The sequence below is a fragment of the Neomonachus schauinslandi genome, chromosome X (assembly GCF_002201575.2).
Source record: "Neomonachus schauinslandi chromosome X, ASM220157v2, whole genome shotgun sequence".
Classification (NCBI taxonomy): Eukaryota; Metazoa; Chordata; class Mammalia; order Carnivora; family Phocidae; genus Neomonachus; species Neomonachus schauinslandi.
The window spans coordinates 85,032,836-85,047,441 of NC_058419.1; the positions used below are offsets into that span (position 1 = coordinate 85,032,836).

General features: G+C 51.5%; 1 protein-coding gene across 7 annotated transcripts; it reads right to left on the reverse strand.

Moving 5' to 3' along the window:
* Window positions 1-431: 431 nt before the first annotated feature.
* Window positions 432-10,118, reverse strand: FTSJ1 (FtsJ RNA 2'-O-methyltransferase 1). 7 transcript variants are annotated; one of them, XM_021679063.1, is made up of 13 exons: window positions 9,847-10,118; window positions 8,150-8,323; window positions 7,827-7,896; window positions 7,637-7,727; window positions 7,256-7,334; window positions 5,512-5,564; window positions 5,373-5,426; window positions 5,184-5,286; window positions 4,998-5,081; window positions 4,221-4,318; window positions 3,934-4,131; window positions 3,674-3,715; window positions 432-1,005 (listed from the first exon to the last, which is right to left on the reverse strand). In XM_021679063.1, the coding sequence occupies exons 2-12, from the start codon at window positions 8,283-8,285 to the stop codon at window positions 3,683-3,685; spliced, it is 999 nt and encodes a 332-aa protein (XP_021534738.1). In that variant the 5' UTR covers window positions 8,286-8,323; window positions 9,847-10,118; the 3' UTR covers window positions 432-1,005; window positions 3,674-3,682. The 7 variants fall into 7 exon arrangements, with proteins under 7 accessions (XP_021534738.1, XP_021534734.1, XP_021534754.1 ...); XM_021679059.1 differs by having other exon boundaries at window positions 4,221-4,324; window positions 8,150-8,309; window positions 9,847-10,117; XM_021679079.1 differs by having other exon boundaries at window positions 8,165-8,323; window positions 9,847-10,117.
* Between the last annotated feature and the right edge of the window lie 4,488 nt (window positions 10,119-14,606).

Sequence of the window (14,606 nt, forward strand, 5' to 3'; positions counted from 1 at the left end):
TGATTATCAATATTGTATATTTGAAAGGTCTTAGGAGAGTAAATCTTGGGGCACCTGGGTGGTTCAGTTGGTTAAACATCTGCCTTCGGCTCAGGTCACGGTCCCAGGGTCCTGGGATCGAGCCCCGCATCAGGCTCCCTGCTCAGCGGGGAGTCTGCCTCTCCCTCTGCCCCTCCCCACCTCCACACTCTTGCTCTCTCTCAAATGGATAAAATCTTAAAAAAAAAAAGAAAGTAGATCTTAAAAGGTCCTATCACAAGAAAAAATTTGTAACTGAGCTGATGCGTGTTAACTGAACTTATTGTAATCATTCTGCAATAGCTATATATCGAATTAGGTTGTATACTTTAAAATTTATATGAAATGGTGTATCTTATGTTAATGAGAACAAATATTACTATATATATTAAAATGAAACACTGGGATACAGTAATATATGGACTTTTTTATTCGTACATCAAATCATAAGATCTTCCATAATTCAAAGTAGTGATAAATGCGAACAGCATTTCAAGATGCCTGCAAACCCATACTGGAACATACAAAGTAACAGATTTGGCTAACAGCTACTGCTTTTACTATCGTGATTTGTTGCCAGCATTCGTATTGGGGGGTAAAGCTCAATTTCGGTCCTATGAGTGAAATTTCATTTCTATTAGTGAAAATAAAGATGTAATATTTTCCTCCATCAGGTTCACAGATACCCCTGATTTCTATCCAGGTTAAGATCCCCTGTTTTGGGGGTAAACCCCAGACATAATCAGGACACCTTTGGAAAGCTTGAGAGAGGAGGCAAGACCTCGCTCAAGAATCTCCTCTGCGGTGTAGACAGGCATTGTGTGATGTTGCTTTCCTTGCTGTGTTCCTGGTGGTTGTTGCAGGTTCCCACTCGGGGCGTGGATGTTCAGGACCCGCTGATGAGATATTTGAAAACCAGTTTATCAACGCAGGTTCTCGTTTTCCCGACAGCAAACAGCTTCCGAGATGTATCAGACTGCCAGCTACCTAAAGTCAAGGACAAAGAAAGTTTTAAAAATACATTTCCCGGGACGCCTGGGTGGCTCAGTCGGTTAAGCGTCTGCCTTCGGCTCAGGTCATGATCCCAGGGTCCTGGAATCGAGTCTGGCATCGGGCTCCCTGCTCCGCGGGGAGCCTGCTTCTCCCTCTGCCCCTGTCTCTCTCTCTGTCTCTCATGAATAAAAAATAAATAAATAAATAAATAAATAAAATCTTTAAAAAAAAATACATTTCCCCACTTCCTTCTACTGTAATCATTGTTCACTCAGGTACTGACATTTTTTTTAAAAGATTTTTTTTTTTTATTTATTTCATAGAGACTGAGAGAGCACACGCAGGGGGAGCGGCAGGCTGAGGGAGAAGCAGACTCCCCGCCGAGCAGGGAGCCCGATGTGGGGTTCGATCCCAGGACCCTGGGATCCTGACCTGAGCCGAAGGCAGACGCTTAACGACTGAGCCACCCAGGCGCCCCTAGAGGGAGAAGCAGGCTTCCCGCCAAGCAGGGAGCCCGATGTGGGGCTCGATCCCAGGACCCTGGGATTCTGACCTGAGCCGAAGGCAGACGCTTCACCAACTGAGCCACCCAGGCGCCCTGGTACTAACATTTTTGTGACTTTTCCCCCCTACTTCTATTGTGAACCGTAACATACAGAAAAATACACAACATCTATGTATGTTTTATGTATGTTCACTTTAAGGAGTGACAAGAAGGTGTTATTTTTTAATAACTGTAGGATGTTCATTCTCATTGCTGTGTAACTCTCCACTGAGAGTATGCCAGGATTTAACGATCCATTCTGCAGTTATGGATGTTTGGGCTCTGTCTAGTCTGGGGGTACCAACAGTGCCGGCGAGGAATTCTAGTACTTATTTCTTCGGAGCAGCACTGGCTCGCCTGCAGCCCTATACAACGCCTACCCATTTCCCACAGTGGCCATCAGTGTAGAGGGGGTTCCTACTGTTGCACACCCTTCCGGACACTTGGTAGTGCCAGTCATCTTAGTGTTAGATGTTGCATTTCCCTGAGAAGCAGATTTTCATGTGCTTGTTAGCCAATCTCCTATTTTCTTTTCCCTACTGATTTATAGGAGCTTTTCAATATCAAGGATACTATATCTAGGGTCTGTAAATAATCTTTGCCCACCGTGATTCGCCATTTCATTTTTTAAAAGGTACCTTTTTTTACTTCTTCTTTTTTTTATTTTTATTTTTTTTAAAGATTTTATTTATTTATTCATGAGAGACAGAGAGAGAGAGAGAGAGAGAGAGAGGCAGAGGGAGAAGCAGGCTCCCAAGGAGTAGGAAGCCTGATGCGGGACTCGATCCCAGGACCCCGAGATCATGACCTGAGCCGAAGGCAGATGCTTAACCATCTGAGCCACCCAGGCGCCCTTCTTTTTTTTTTTTTTAAAGATTTTATTTATTTATTCGAGAGAGAGAGACTGAGAGAGAGAGCACATGAGAGGGTGGAGGGTCAGAGGGAGAAGCAGACTCCCCGCTGAGCAGGGAGCCCGATGCGGGACTCGATCCAGGGACTCCAGGATCATGACCTGAGCCAAAGGCAGTCGCTTAACCAACTGAGCCACCCAGGCGCCCCTTTACTTCTTTTTTTAATGGAAGACTTGGTCTAAAACCCTGCTAAGCCATTGTCAGAAAGGGACTTTCTCTGACGTGACTTCCTGAGGATGAAAAGTCCTCCAGCACAGAGAGGTTTGGCTCACTCTGCTGCAGGCAAACTGGCCCCTCACAGCTCCCTCACACACCACGCATGGTTCTGCCTCAGGGCCTTTGTATTTGCTATTCCCTCCCTCTCCGTGGAATGCTCTTCCCCTAGATGAACACACACATGCTCTCCCTTGTCTCCTTCAGGTGTCTGCTCAAACATTACCTCAGTGAGCCCTTCGTTGACAACCTTTTTAAAAACTGCAAACTGCCACCCCTGGAATTCCTGATTCTCTTTACCCTACTTTATTAAAAAAAAATGTTTATATCCCTTATTACCTTTACATACACACACACCTGTATATGTATATACAATATGTTGATTCAAGCTATCTATAGTGAAATGCAAGCTATCAATGTCTATGTATACATCTATGTATACGTAGTGTATCTGTGGGTATGCTGTGTGTAGGAACTCCTGCATTCATAAGCTGTTTGTTTATTACCTCTTTCTCAATCTAGAAAGGGCCAGGATATTTGCCTGTTTTGTTTGCTCTCTCTCCCGACCCAGAACAATGCCCAGCCCACAGCACATGCTTAATAAACGTTTACTGAGCGCCTCAATGCGCACAACGCTTAAAGCAGGCCCTGACACACGACATCATGTACTTAGTAATGGCTGGCTGACTGAAGTCTTCTCAGTTAATGTAAAAATTTCAAAGGTGAGGGCGCCTGGGTGGCTCAGATGGTTGAGCGTCTGCCTTCGGCTCAGGTCATGATCCCGGGGTCCTGGGATCGGGTCCCGCATCGGGCTCCCTGCTAGGCGGGGAGCCTGCTTCTCCCTCTGCCTCTCTCTCTCTCTCTCTCTCTCTCTCTGACTCTCATGAATAAATAAAACATTTTAATAATAATAAAAAAAAATTTCAAAGGTGAAATTTTTCTTTTTCTTAAAGGTGCCCTTTACTCAAACTGTTAGATAAAAAGGGAAATTTACCTGAATGTATTAAGGTGAACAATTCATTTCATTGTCTTCCACCTACCCAAGAAAAAGAAAAATGACTCAGATACTTGCCTAAGGTTTTCCATTCATTACACTTGGTCTTACCCATTGATTCTTACAGCTACTGGGAGGCAGAGAGGAGTGTTTTGGCCCCAGAGACCTTGTGATTTGGGGGCAGAAAGGGGTACACTGAGAGGGGGTCATGTGGGCTCTGAGAAAGGGTACTGAGGGCCCTGGGCCACACGTTTCCAGACCTCAGAGGCCAGCAGGGTGTGGCGCTGGGAAGCAGCCAGGGGCTGCGACAACGTGTCCGCTGTGCTGATGGGGCAGTCCTGGGGACGGATCTCCTTGGCCAGCCGCCCTTTCTTCTTCAACGTGCAGGCCTCCTGGTACGGTGGCGAGATGGGGGGCTGCGTGGGTGGAGTATACTTGTACTCTGAGCCGCCCTCTAGCTGCAGGGACACATGGGGGGGGGGACAGTGAGGACCTGGGAACCTAGGACGGTGCCCCCCCATCTGCCCACTGTTGGTTGGACACTCACGTCCAGTGGGTAACTGCGGTCCGAATCATAGGAGCTTAGGTCCCCACAGGTCACAAATGGCACAATGATGCGAGTGGGACCATCCAATTGGTTGAAATCTGGATCTGACAAGCAGGGAGAAGTAAGACAGGACAGGGCTGGGGTGCCTGGGACCAGTTGGGACTCCTTCTACAGCAAGGGTATGGAGTCCTCCCCATGTACCTACCAGCTCCTCCACCGGAAATCCTTCATTTGGTTCAGATCACCTCCTCAGGGAGGGCCTCCATGATCACCTGTTCTAGAACATCCCCCTCCCCTGCTTTTCTCACATGGCACCTTATGTTCACTTGCGATTCTACCATATGCTGCCTGAACCCTGTCTCACTCAAGTGTGCTCACCTTAAGAGCAGACTCTGTGCCTTTTCCCGTTAGGGACCAGGCTAAAGACTCTCGGGGCAAAACTCCTGCACCGGGGTGGAGTATCCACCTGAGGGCGTGACTGAGTCTTCCTAGGCTAGAATCTTAGGTGGGTGGAATCTCCCCTGGGGCAGGACTCAGGATCCGAGAGTAACCATTAGAGGACTGGGATGAAGATCCTCCTGGGACAAAACATCCATACAGGGGTGGAATTCCCATCCGAGGGTGGGGCTAAGGATCATCTTGGGACAGAAGTTCCATAAAGGGTAAGTTTCCACCAAGGGGTGGGGCCGAGGGCCCTCCCGAGACATAAATTCCAGAAGGGGGCAGAGTCCTCCCCCACCCCCTGCCCCAGGAGGGGCCCAGGGCTCTGGCTCTCACCGTAAGAGTGGTCCAGCAGGGGTTTGGTCAGGTCCGGAAGGAAGCCTTCAGGGGGGTCATAACCCTGACAGACAGCGAAGGCCTCTGTGGGTGGAAGGTGGAGTGAGGGGCGACCGCTAGCCGCACCCCGCAGCGGACGCACGCCTGAGACCGGCACCCGCCTGCCTGGCCCCCCAGCCCCCTGACCTATGCTGGAGTTCCGGCTGCTTCTGGGCTTGGCACACAGCACGCTGGAGAAGAAGACGCGCAGCTGGCTATAGATCAGGGTCACATCCCGGCCTCGGAAGATCTGCAGGGCAAGGGAACAGAGATGAAGGCACGAGGGTGGCCCTGGAGGACCCCGCTTTAGCCCTTGCCAGGTTCTCCAAGGCTTACCTTGGCTACAAAGCAGCCTCCTGGCTTCAACACGTGTGTAGCAATGTTGAGAGCCTGTGGGCAGGACAAACGGCTAAGGCGGAGGTGGAGACAGGCACGAGGGGTCCAAACTGAGGCAGGGGCAGCCAAGGTTACTCACGGCTAGGAGGAGCTGGGCCTGCATATACTCATCAACATCATGGAGGCCAGTTACTGCGGCAAGAGGAACAGCATTAGGGGGGGCCATCCGGTTCTGGCTAGCTCCTTGTCCCAGACAGGTCGGGATGCTACAAACATTTTCCAGGCTCTCTTACTACTAAGGTTCTGCGTGCAAATTACTATCTGCCAACTGGATGCATGTTCTGGGCTCCTAGCCCTCAGGCACTCATTTTAATTTTCAAAACAACCTTATACACAAGTATCATTGTTATCATTTCTTACCTCCAACCCAAACTGCTCCTCTGAGCGCCTGACTCACAGATCAGACTCTGACACGTCCAAGACCAGACTCCTGACCTTCCTGTTCAAACCTCTCTCCTTACACCATCTTCCCCATGCCATCTGATCCTTCCAGTTGTTCCAGCCAGAAACCTTTGTACCGTTGACGCCCTCCATTCCCTTCTCACAACCACGTTCAAGCATTAGCAAGTCCTGTTGGCTGTACTTGCACAAGAGCTCCTGGATCAGTCCTCTCGCCTCATCTCCGCCACCGCCACCCCGGTCATCGCTCGCCTGGGCTACGCCGTGGCCTCCTCCTCCCGCCCTCGCCCCTCACACAGCTCACAGCAGCCAGAGGGGTCTGGTCACAAGTGGAGTCAGCATGGCCCTCCTCTGCTCACAACCCTCTCATGGTTTTCTCTGAGCTCTCATCTCAGGGAAAAAGCCACAGTGCTCACTGTGGCCCCCACAAGGACCCACACAAGGATCTGCCCCCCGCATCCCGCCACCTCTCTGACCTCCCGTCCTACCACTCTCCCCTCGCTCACTCTGATCCAACCACGCTGATATCCTCACGGTTCCTCACACATGCCAAACACCCTCCCACCTCAGGGCCTTTGCACTGGCTGGTCCCTTTGCCTGCACTGTTCGTTCTCCAGATATGCCCCTGGCCTACTCCCTCACCTCTTTTAAGTCTTTGTGCTAAGGTCACGGGGGCCTTCCCATCCACTTTACTTAAAATGCCAACAGGTACTCCCTGTCTCCTTCTCCTTTCCACTGATTTTCCTCATGGTACCTATCATCTCTTCGCATGCTATGTGACTCCATCATTTGTTTCTTTTCCCTCTGCTCCCACTAGAACGTCAGGTCTGTGAGGTCAGATTAGTAGAATTTTATTCACAAATGTTTTCCCCACTTGTAGAACAGTACCCGACACACAACAGGTGCTCGATAAATGTGCACCGAGTGAACGGCTGACTGGAAAACAGGAATGAGCAGCACCACAGAAAGAGAGAGTTGCAGATGAGAGGTGAGCAAAGGGAAAGGTAGAGAGCAGCCAGACCGAAGTGGCAGGGTACGGAGATGGAGGGGACAGAGGCAGAGATCAGGAAGCAGGGGCAGGGAGAAACTGCTAGATGTGGGAGAGGTGAGGGACAGCTGAGAGCACAGGGGAGGCAGGGAGTAGCTGAAGTGGTGAAAGAAGCCAACAGGGGGCGCCTGGGTGGCTCAGTCGGTTCAGTGTCTGACTCTTGATTTCGGCTCAGGTCATGACTTCAGGGTCATGAGATCGAGCCCCGCGCCACGTGCTAGGCATGGAGCCTGCTTAAGATTCTCCCTTTCCCTCTGCCCCCACCTCTCTTAAAAAAAAAAAAAGAAGAAAGAAAGAGAGAAGCCAGCAGATGTGGGAGCCACAGAGAAGGATGCCCACAGGGCTCCCGCCGGGCCTCCCGACCCCTGCTGCTTACCGTCAGGAGCCCCGTCGCACACCACTAGGTCCGCTGGGCGGCCCTCAAAGTGCTGGATGATCTCCTTGGCAGTGGACAGCTACAGAAGAGAGGGAAGACGAGTGGTCCCGGGCCCCCGTCCGCAGCCCTCTAACCCCGCCTGCCCAGGGCCCTAGCCAGCAACCCTGGGGCAGCCAAACCCTCAGGCTTCACTGGTCTAACACCGGGTTCCATCTCTGGGGACCCAGTCCCATCATTTCTGGCTGGCTGAAATGATGACCGGCTGGTTCTGTTTCTCCACTGTTACACTCTCTCTGTCTTTCTCTTCCACTCTCCGTAGCTGCCAGGTTTGGAGGGGCTCTCACCCGGGATACACCCCAACACCCCCAGCCACGTTCTTACCTGGGTGATGTCCCCTTGGATCTGTAACACACCTGGTAATGGAGCCATAGCCTGAAGGTCCACGGCCACCACATGGCCGGAACCCTGGCCCCTGTGGACAACATGGCCCACGTCAGCCCAGTTGTCACTCCTGACTCATCCCTGACCTGGCCTGCCCTCCCAGCTGCCCCATCTGGGAGCCCACACTCACCCAATTTTCTGGCTCAGCACCTGGCTCCAGCTGCCCGGGGCTGCGCACAGGTCAACTGCCCGTGTCACACCTGAGCACACACAGGGACATGCAGTGGTCAGTTGCACCCACCTCTCCAACCCTGAGCCCTGCAAAGGTCACCCCTCTCCCCTGGGGGAGCACCCACATCTCTCTGTGCCCAACTCCTTCCAAGTCACCTGCCCCTCTTCCTGCCCCATCCCTGCCCCGCAGACCCTCCAAGTCAGCCCACCTACCACAGGAAGCTCTGCCGACATGGCCCACTTGTCTATTCCCTTTGCCCACCCCATCCCCCGGTGACTCGCCCGCCAGGTGGGGACCTTGGAAGAGGTGGAATTCCTCGTCAAGTTGTAGCAGCTTGAAGGCACTGCGGGCACGCCAGCCATTCTCCTTGGCCAGGCGGTAGTAGACATCCCGCTTGTCCTTTGATGTCCGTCCCATCTCACACGCTGTCTGCCCAGGGACCTGCCAACAGTAAGCTGATGCTGCCCTGTATCAGTAACTGGGGGAGTGGGCTACCATCTATGTCTGCAGGGCAGTGAGAACCACACAAACCGCCCCAGGACCCCCAGGACAGCTCACTCAGCAGATGGGGAAAGTGGAGCCCAGTCCCTGACCCCACTGACCTCACAAGGCCGGAGGGACTCCATCACTGAGCACTAAGGCTTCATTGCTCACCCCACAGAACCCGCCCTGCTCACTCCACAGACTCCGCCACTCACCCCCACAGATCCCCAAACCCAACACTTATAGATGACCCATTGCCGACCCTGTGGGCCTCCCACTGCTGCCCACCCATACTCCACACATCAAGCCCCGTGACACTCGCCCACCTCACCCCCATTAAGATCTCACTGACCATCTCCCCAGCTGTCTTCACGGCCCCTAAATTCATACACCCCTATCAGCCTTGCTCTCACCCCCAGTATCCTAATACTACCTCATGGTACTCCTCACCCCCTTAATCTCTCCCCACCCCATTCCCCATTAATAAATGATTAGTCCCCCACTAACTCCTTTATTGCTACATCCTTACCAACCTCCATTAATGCGTAGAGGATCATGGCCTATTAGTTCCCCATTAAGCTCTCAATTACTATGATTTATCAGCTCCCATTAACCCAGCCCTCCAACTGATCCCTCATTGATCTCACCGTTAGCCCCCTGTAACCCCTTCATTACCACACATGTTAATCCCTGATGATCACACATCAGTTCGCCCACCTTGCCCCCTCAATAATCACTTGATGATCACACCCCAGCAGCTTACTATTATCCTCTCTTTGCTCACTGTTCCCGTTAATTCCTCAATTATCATGCCATGACTCCCCAAAACCCTTTGACTACAACACACCTACCTCTCATTCACTTTTCCTTGATCATGACTCCCACTGGCTTCAATTATTCCCTCCATAGCTTCACCATTATTCTTTGGATTACTACTGTCCCACCGCTCTTCATTAACTTAATATCATACCTCAGCAGTCCCCCAGGGATCACGCCCCCATCCGCCTCCCACTACCTTCTTTCTAGCTGCCCACTCTACCACCCCTTCATTCATCAATGAACACACCGCTGGCCCCCATGCACATGTTGACTAAAACACTCCTATCAGCCCCCATCGATTCCCGATAGCACGCCCATCAGACCTCCAGTACTTTCATGCGACCCACGCCCCTCTCCCATTAACAGCCCTCTGGCCACGCTCCCGGTCTCGCATCATTACCTCAAAGCCCATGTCCCCACTGGGACCACCAGACCCCATTCAAAGAGGCTCCGCCGGTATCTGAAGCCCTGCACTGCCCCCCGCCCCCCGTCCACCCCGCACAGCGGTTCCCTTCCAGACAAACCTTGGGTCTGGAGCCCATCCGGCACCAGCCGCCCAGACTACGCGGCTGCAGCACGGAAGGCGAACTTCCCTCCTTCCCTCGCCGGCGGGACAGCGCAGGCGTGCCTCAGCTGTCTCGGCCCGGACCCACGTCCTCCGCGCCCCAGGGCCTACCTTAGCTTTCGGGGTGGGGAGGAGGGGGACGAGGAGACCGGTCCGTGAGCAGCCCGAGCCGCGGCGAGAGCGCAGACCCGCCAGAAATCGTAAGGCTTCAGTTTGTGCTCTTAGTCCGAAAGCCTGACGCGCATGCCTACGGACCCCCGCAGCGTGGCGAGCCTGTCATCGTGGAACGCGAAGGCTCCGGCGCGGCGCGGACCCCACCTGAACGTACAACGTGAGTCCCCGTCATCTTGTGTCGACGTAGTTCCTCTCGCGGACTGCCGATCCCAGCATGCAACGGGCCCGACCCGAGCTGCTGAAGTCGCGCACAAACGTCGCGAGGCGGTCAGAACCGATTCTTCTTTTGTTCCGAGGCTACGATGGATTTTGCTCCCCGCCCCTCCTTTTTTGGACCGGCGTGTTCACTGGGGACTACATTTCCCAAGACGCAACGGGCACGGCGGAACCCATTCCTTTTACGCGAGCCGCGAAGTGACATTACAGCTGGCGTCGGGAACGTGAGAGTTAGGAGAATGCGTTAATTAAGTGCGCTGGAGTACGGAAGCAGGTCTGTGGCAAGATGCGAATCCACTTCAGCTCACTGATAGCGCTGCTCGACTTGTACGCTTTCAGAGCTTCAGTTTCTCCCTCTGTAAAATGGGGATAATAAGTAGTATGGCTTCACAGAGTTATTGGGAGGATTTGAATAGGTGTAGCTCAGCACAGTGTCTGTCCTTTTGTAATTCTGTGTTCTTCAAACGTTTTTAACTTCGATCCACTGAAAAAGACTGCGTCGCAACCCGGTGCACAAGTAAATATAGTAATGGAAACATTCGTTAAAGCGTTTACCATGTGCCAAGCATCTATTCTAAGTGCTCTGGTAAATGGCTAACAACCGGCTCTTTGGGCGGGGGCTGGGGGGTGGGGAGGAAGCCCTGATGTCTCACATTTGCCAATTTTCCATGGTTTCCATACCATCATCTTGTCAGATTTTAAAATTACCAACGTGTAGTCACAGGACACAGAGTTTGGAAGAGATGCAGTAGTGCACCATTATGTAATATTTCTACCATACCGTTCAAATAGGGGTAAATGACCTCAAGAGCGTAGAGAATAGTGAAATGTAGTAAAATAATTAGGAAGTGACGAGTTTTGAGTATCCCCTTTTAAATAATCTAATTTATTTTTTGTTAGATTTTATTTATTTATTTGACAGAGAGAGACAGCGAGAGAGGGAACACAAGCAGGGGGAGTAGGAGAGGGAAGAAACAGGCTTCCCGCCGAGCAGGGAGCCCGATGCGGGGCTCAATCCCAGGACCCCGGGATCATGACCTGAGCCGAAGGCAGACGCTTAACGACTGAGCCACCCAGGCGCCCCTTAAATAATCTAATTTATTTAATTGTAAGTTTATATTATTTCATTTTAAATAATAGCTGTTTAACAACTGGTTCGCGAAATTCCTGAAAATTGAACAAGCAGTCTGCAAACCTGTGCGAGGCTCCAGTGCACTGCTGGATTCTTTCCTTGAACTCATTTTAATCCTAATAACAACCATCTGAAGTAGTTTCTGTAACTATTCCTGGTTTATAGATATACAGGGAGGCTATATATTACATTAGGTGTATAAACATATATGCTGCTTAATATGTATGTGATTATATAGAAATATAGTGATGTATAGTATTTATTGGTGTATAGGTTATATATTAGTAGGAAATTAAATGAATATAACTATACTGTTACATGTAAATATAAGAAAAATATATTTATGCATTTGCATAGAGTATATATAAAATACACATATCTTATGCATATGACTTTTAAATGTATGTACTGCTATATATAAATATACTGACATCTATGTACATTTACTTACTAAAGTAACTGTACTAAATTAAACATACTATTATATGTGTAAATATATGATGTTATGTCAGGTGGTGATGAAAGCTATGAAGAATAACAAAGTAGGGTGAAAGGGATGGAGAGTAACAGAGGGGTCGAGTTGCTTTTATTTTATTTTTAAAAAAATTATTTATTTATTTGAGAGAGAGAGCGCGGCGCACGAGCAGGGGGAAGGGAAAAAGGAGGGGGGAGAAGCAGACTCCCAGCAAAGCAGGGAGCCCTAGGCGGGGCTCGATCCCAGGACCCCGGGATCATGACCCCAGCCGAAGGCAGACGTTTAACTGACTGAGCCACCCAGGCGCCCCTGAGTTGCTCTTTTAGACAGCGTAGTCAGGGAAGACTCCTCTGAGGAGGTGGCATTTGAGCTGCGACCTAAAGGGAAACGCACCCTAGGAATATTTGGAGGAAGAGCATTCGAGGCACAGGCAACACCAGGTGCAAAGACCCTGAAGTGAGAACAAGCTTGGTGAGTATTCAAAGAACTGCAAGGATTGATTCATCATTCCTTAGAAATACTGAGCTTCACTAGGCAGGAATTTTGTTCTGTCTTGTTCGCTGCTGCCTCCCGGCTTTAGAACAGGGCCCGGCACACAGGTGGCATTCAGTAGACATATGTTGAATCCGCCCTTTTGTTGCTTTGTTCCTTTATTCTTTCCTCAGTGGTGCGTTCTGCATTTATGCGGGGGCCCTGGGAGGTGTAGACAGACGGGCAGAGACAGGAAGAGAAGCACTTCCCAGAGGAGTCCCATAGAGCCGGGGAGGAAGCAAGAGCTGATCAGCAGCGCTCCAGGGCCTTGTGGGGGGCGGTGGGAACACGGCTCCCCTGCGGAGGTGAGCAAGGGTGAGAAAGCAAGGGTTCAAGTCACCTGGCCGCTCGCTGCTCCACAGAGGGGAGGGGGTGCCAGGCATTGGGGGCCCATGTTCACCCTGTGGGATGCTTCCCACGTCCTGTTTTCTTGCCTCTCACAAAGAGGATGTTTAATTTTTTTGCAAAGCAACTTGCTTCCTCCAGCAGGGCTGGGGGACTTGGGGGACGGGATCCAGGCTCTGAACTCCCCAGGCTTTTCCCGAAGTAGGGTGTCGGCCTGCAGCTCCCACCCGGCACCCCACTGAGTGTAAAGGTGTCCTCCCTCAGCCTCCTGAAGAGGTCAAGGCGCGGGGAGCTGCCAGGCCAGCTCTGTACCGCGGAGGGCATCTTACCGGGGGAGGGAAAGACGGGGGTGGTCCAGGTGCAGGGGACCAGACACAGACTCAAAAAGCCTTGCTGCCCAGGGGCTGCTTTGAGGGACGGAAGAGTCTCTCAGCGGGGAGCCTGCATGAAAGGAGAGATTAGAATCCTAAATGGAGCCCAGTGGGGGGTTGCTTTCACAGGCGGAGAAGAATTCATTAATTCCTTTCACAAATATGTTATTGAGCAATTATGGTGGGTCAGGCATTGTTCTAAGTGCTTTACCTGTATTAATTCATTCAGTCTTCCCAGGGCCCTAAGAGTTTGATGTTATTCTGCCCCGGGGAAAGCGGAGACCCCGAGGTTTCAGAACTTGCCCCAGGCCACACAGCTAGTAAGTGGCAGAGCTGGGAAAGCTCACGCTGTTAACTGCTTGGCTCTGTGGCTCCCTCCCTTGAAGGCTGCTGAGCAGTGACCTGTTTTAATGAAAAGCAGGGATCTGCTTATAAGAACCCACAGGAACCCAAACCGACTTCTAATAGACTCGATCGCAATCCCAAATGTCACACAAGGGTCTGCTTTACCGAACCCACAAAAGCCTTAAATGACCCCGCGAAAGGACCTTAACTTCGATGAACTAACAAAGCCTTCTTATCCCTGGCACAGACTCAAGGCCTCGGTCAAGCTTAAAGACATCTGTTCCTTCTAAAGCAAGCTGCCCTCCCTCCGCAGCCAGATTTCACTTTCCCTTTGTTTTTCCTCCTACCAGCATATGTTGAACACTTGCCGTTTGCCCTGAAACTTAGCTAAGCTATGGGGCGCGGGGCTGGATGAGGGTTTGTCCCTCCCCTAGAAGAGGTCACTTGGCAGAAATAAAAATAAAAATGATGATAATAGGACACTCGATACGTGGCATTTATTGAGCACCTGCTGTGTGCCTCATGGCCCGGCCCTGGGCAATGCTGGAGGGCCTAAGAAGGCCCTGTGAGGGCAGGGGAATGAATGATCAGGGCAGGAAACTGCTGCTGGGATGTGGTGGGTGGGGGCATCTGTTTTTTTGTCCAAGGTACACTAGTTCTTTGGACAGGACGCTTCATCTTTTCTTGAAATCTAGACACCTGCCTAGCCACCTCTCCCCCTCGCCAGCCCCCCCTGCCCCCCAACACGCATACCATAGCTATGTAGGCCAAGGCCTCTGCCGACAGGTGTCTCTTTCCCTGGCTGGTCTGTAGCACAGATGTGTAATGGCTCGGGGGGGGGGGGGGGGGGGGGGGGAGAATGAGAGGGGAGAGAGAGAGGAAAAGGCGGGGAGAGACAAGGGAAGTGTGTGTGTGTGTGTGTGTGTGTGTGTGTGTGTGTGTGTGTGTTTGGATATCCTCGGTGTATCTCATCTGCCTGTACGTGTTCTCAGCCTCAAACACACACATGTGAACTCCACCCACATCGTGCTGTGTAGCTTACCTCGCTGTATCTTGTATCTGTGACCACCTGGCCAACTGGTGTGTTTTACCTGTGGCCCCTGCATGCCTTGCTGAGGTCTGCTTCTGCAGTTCATCTGCATGGGGTTGCGTGTGTATGTCCCTGGGGCGTTTCTGTGTCTCCTTTGTAACGCTCATGGGTACCGAGTGTGTTTATGTGTCTCGCCCGGACGTGCGTGTCTCCTGTGTCCGTGTGTCTTTCTTCTCTGCCGCCGTATTTGTG

Bases quoted from the DNA above. Each gene is read 5' to 3' on its own strand.
- FTSJ1 (XM_021679059.1), bottom strand. From the start codon at position 8,285: ATGGGACGGACATCAAAGGACAAGCGGGATGTCTACTACCGCCTGGCC. The intron at 7,335-7,636 runs GTAAGAACGTGG...TCTCTTCTGTAG, and splicing joins TCCAAGGGGACATCACCCAG to CTGTCCACTGCCAAGGAGAT. The intron at 5,427-5,511 runs GTGAGTAACCTT...TCCTGCCCACAG, and splicing joins AGGCCCAGCTCCTCCTAGCC to GCTCTCAACATTGCTACACA.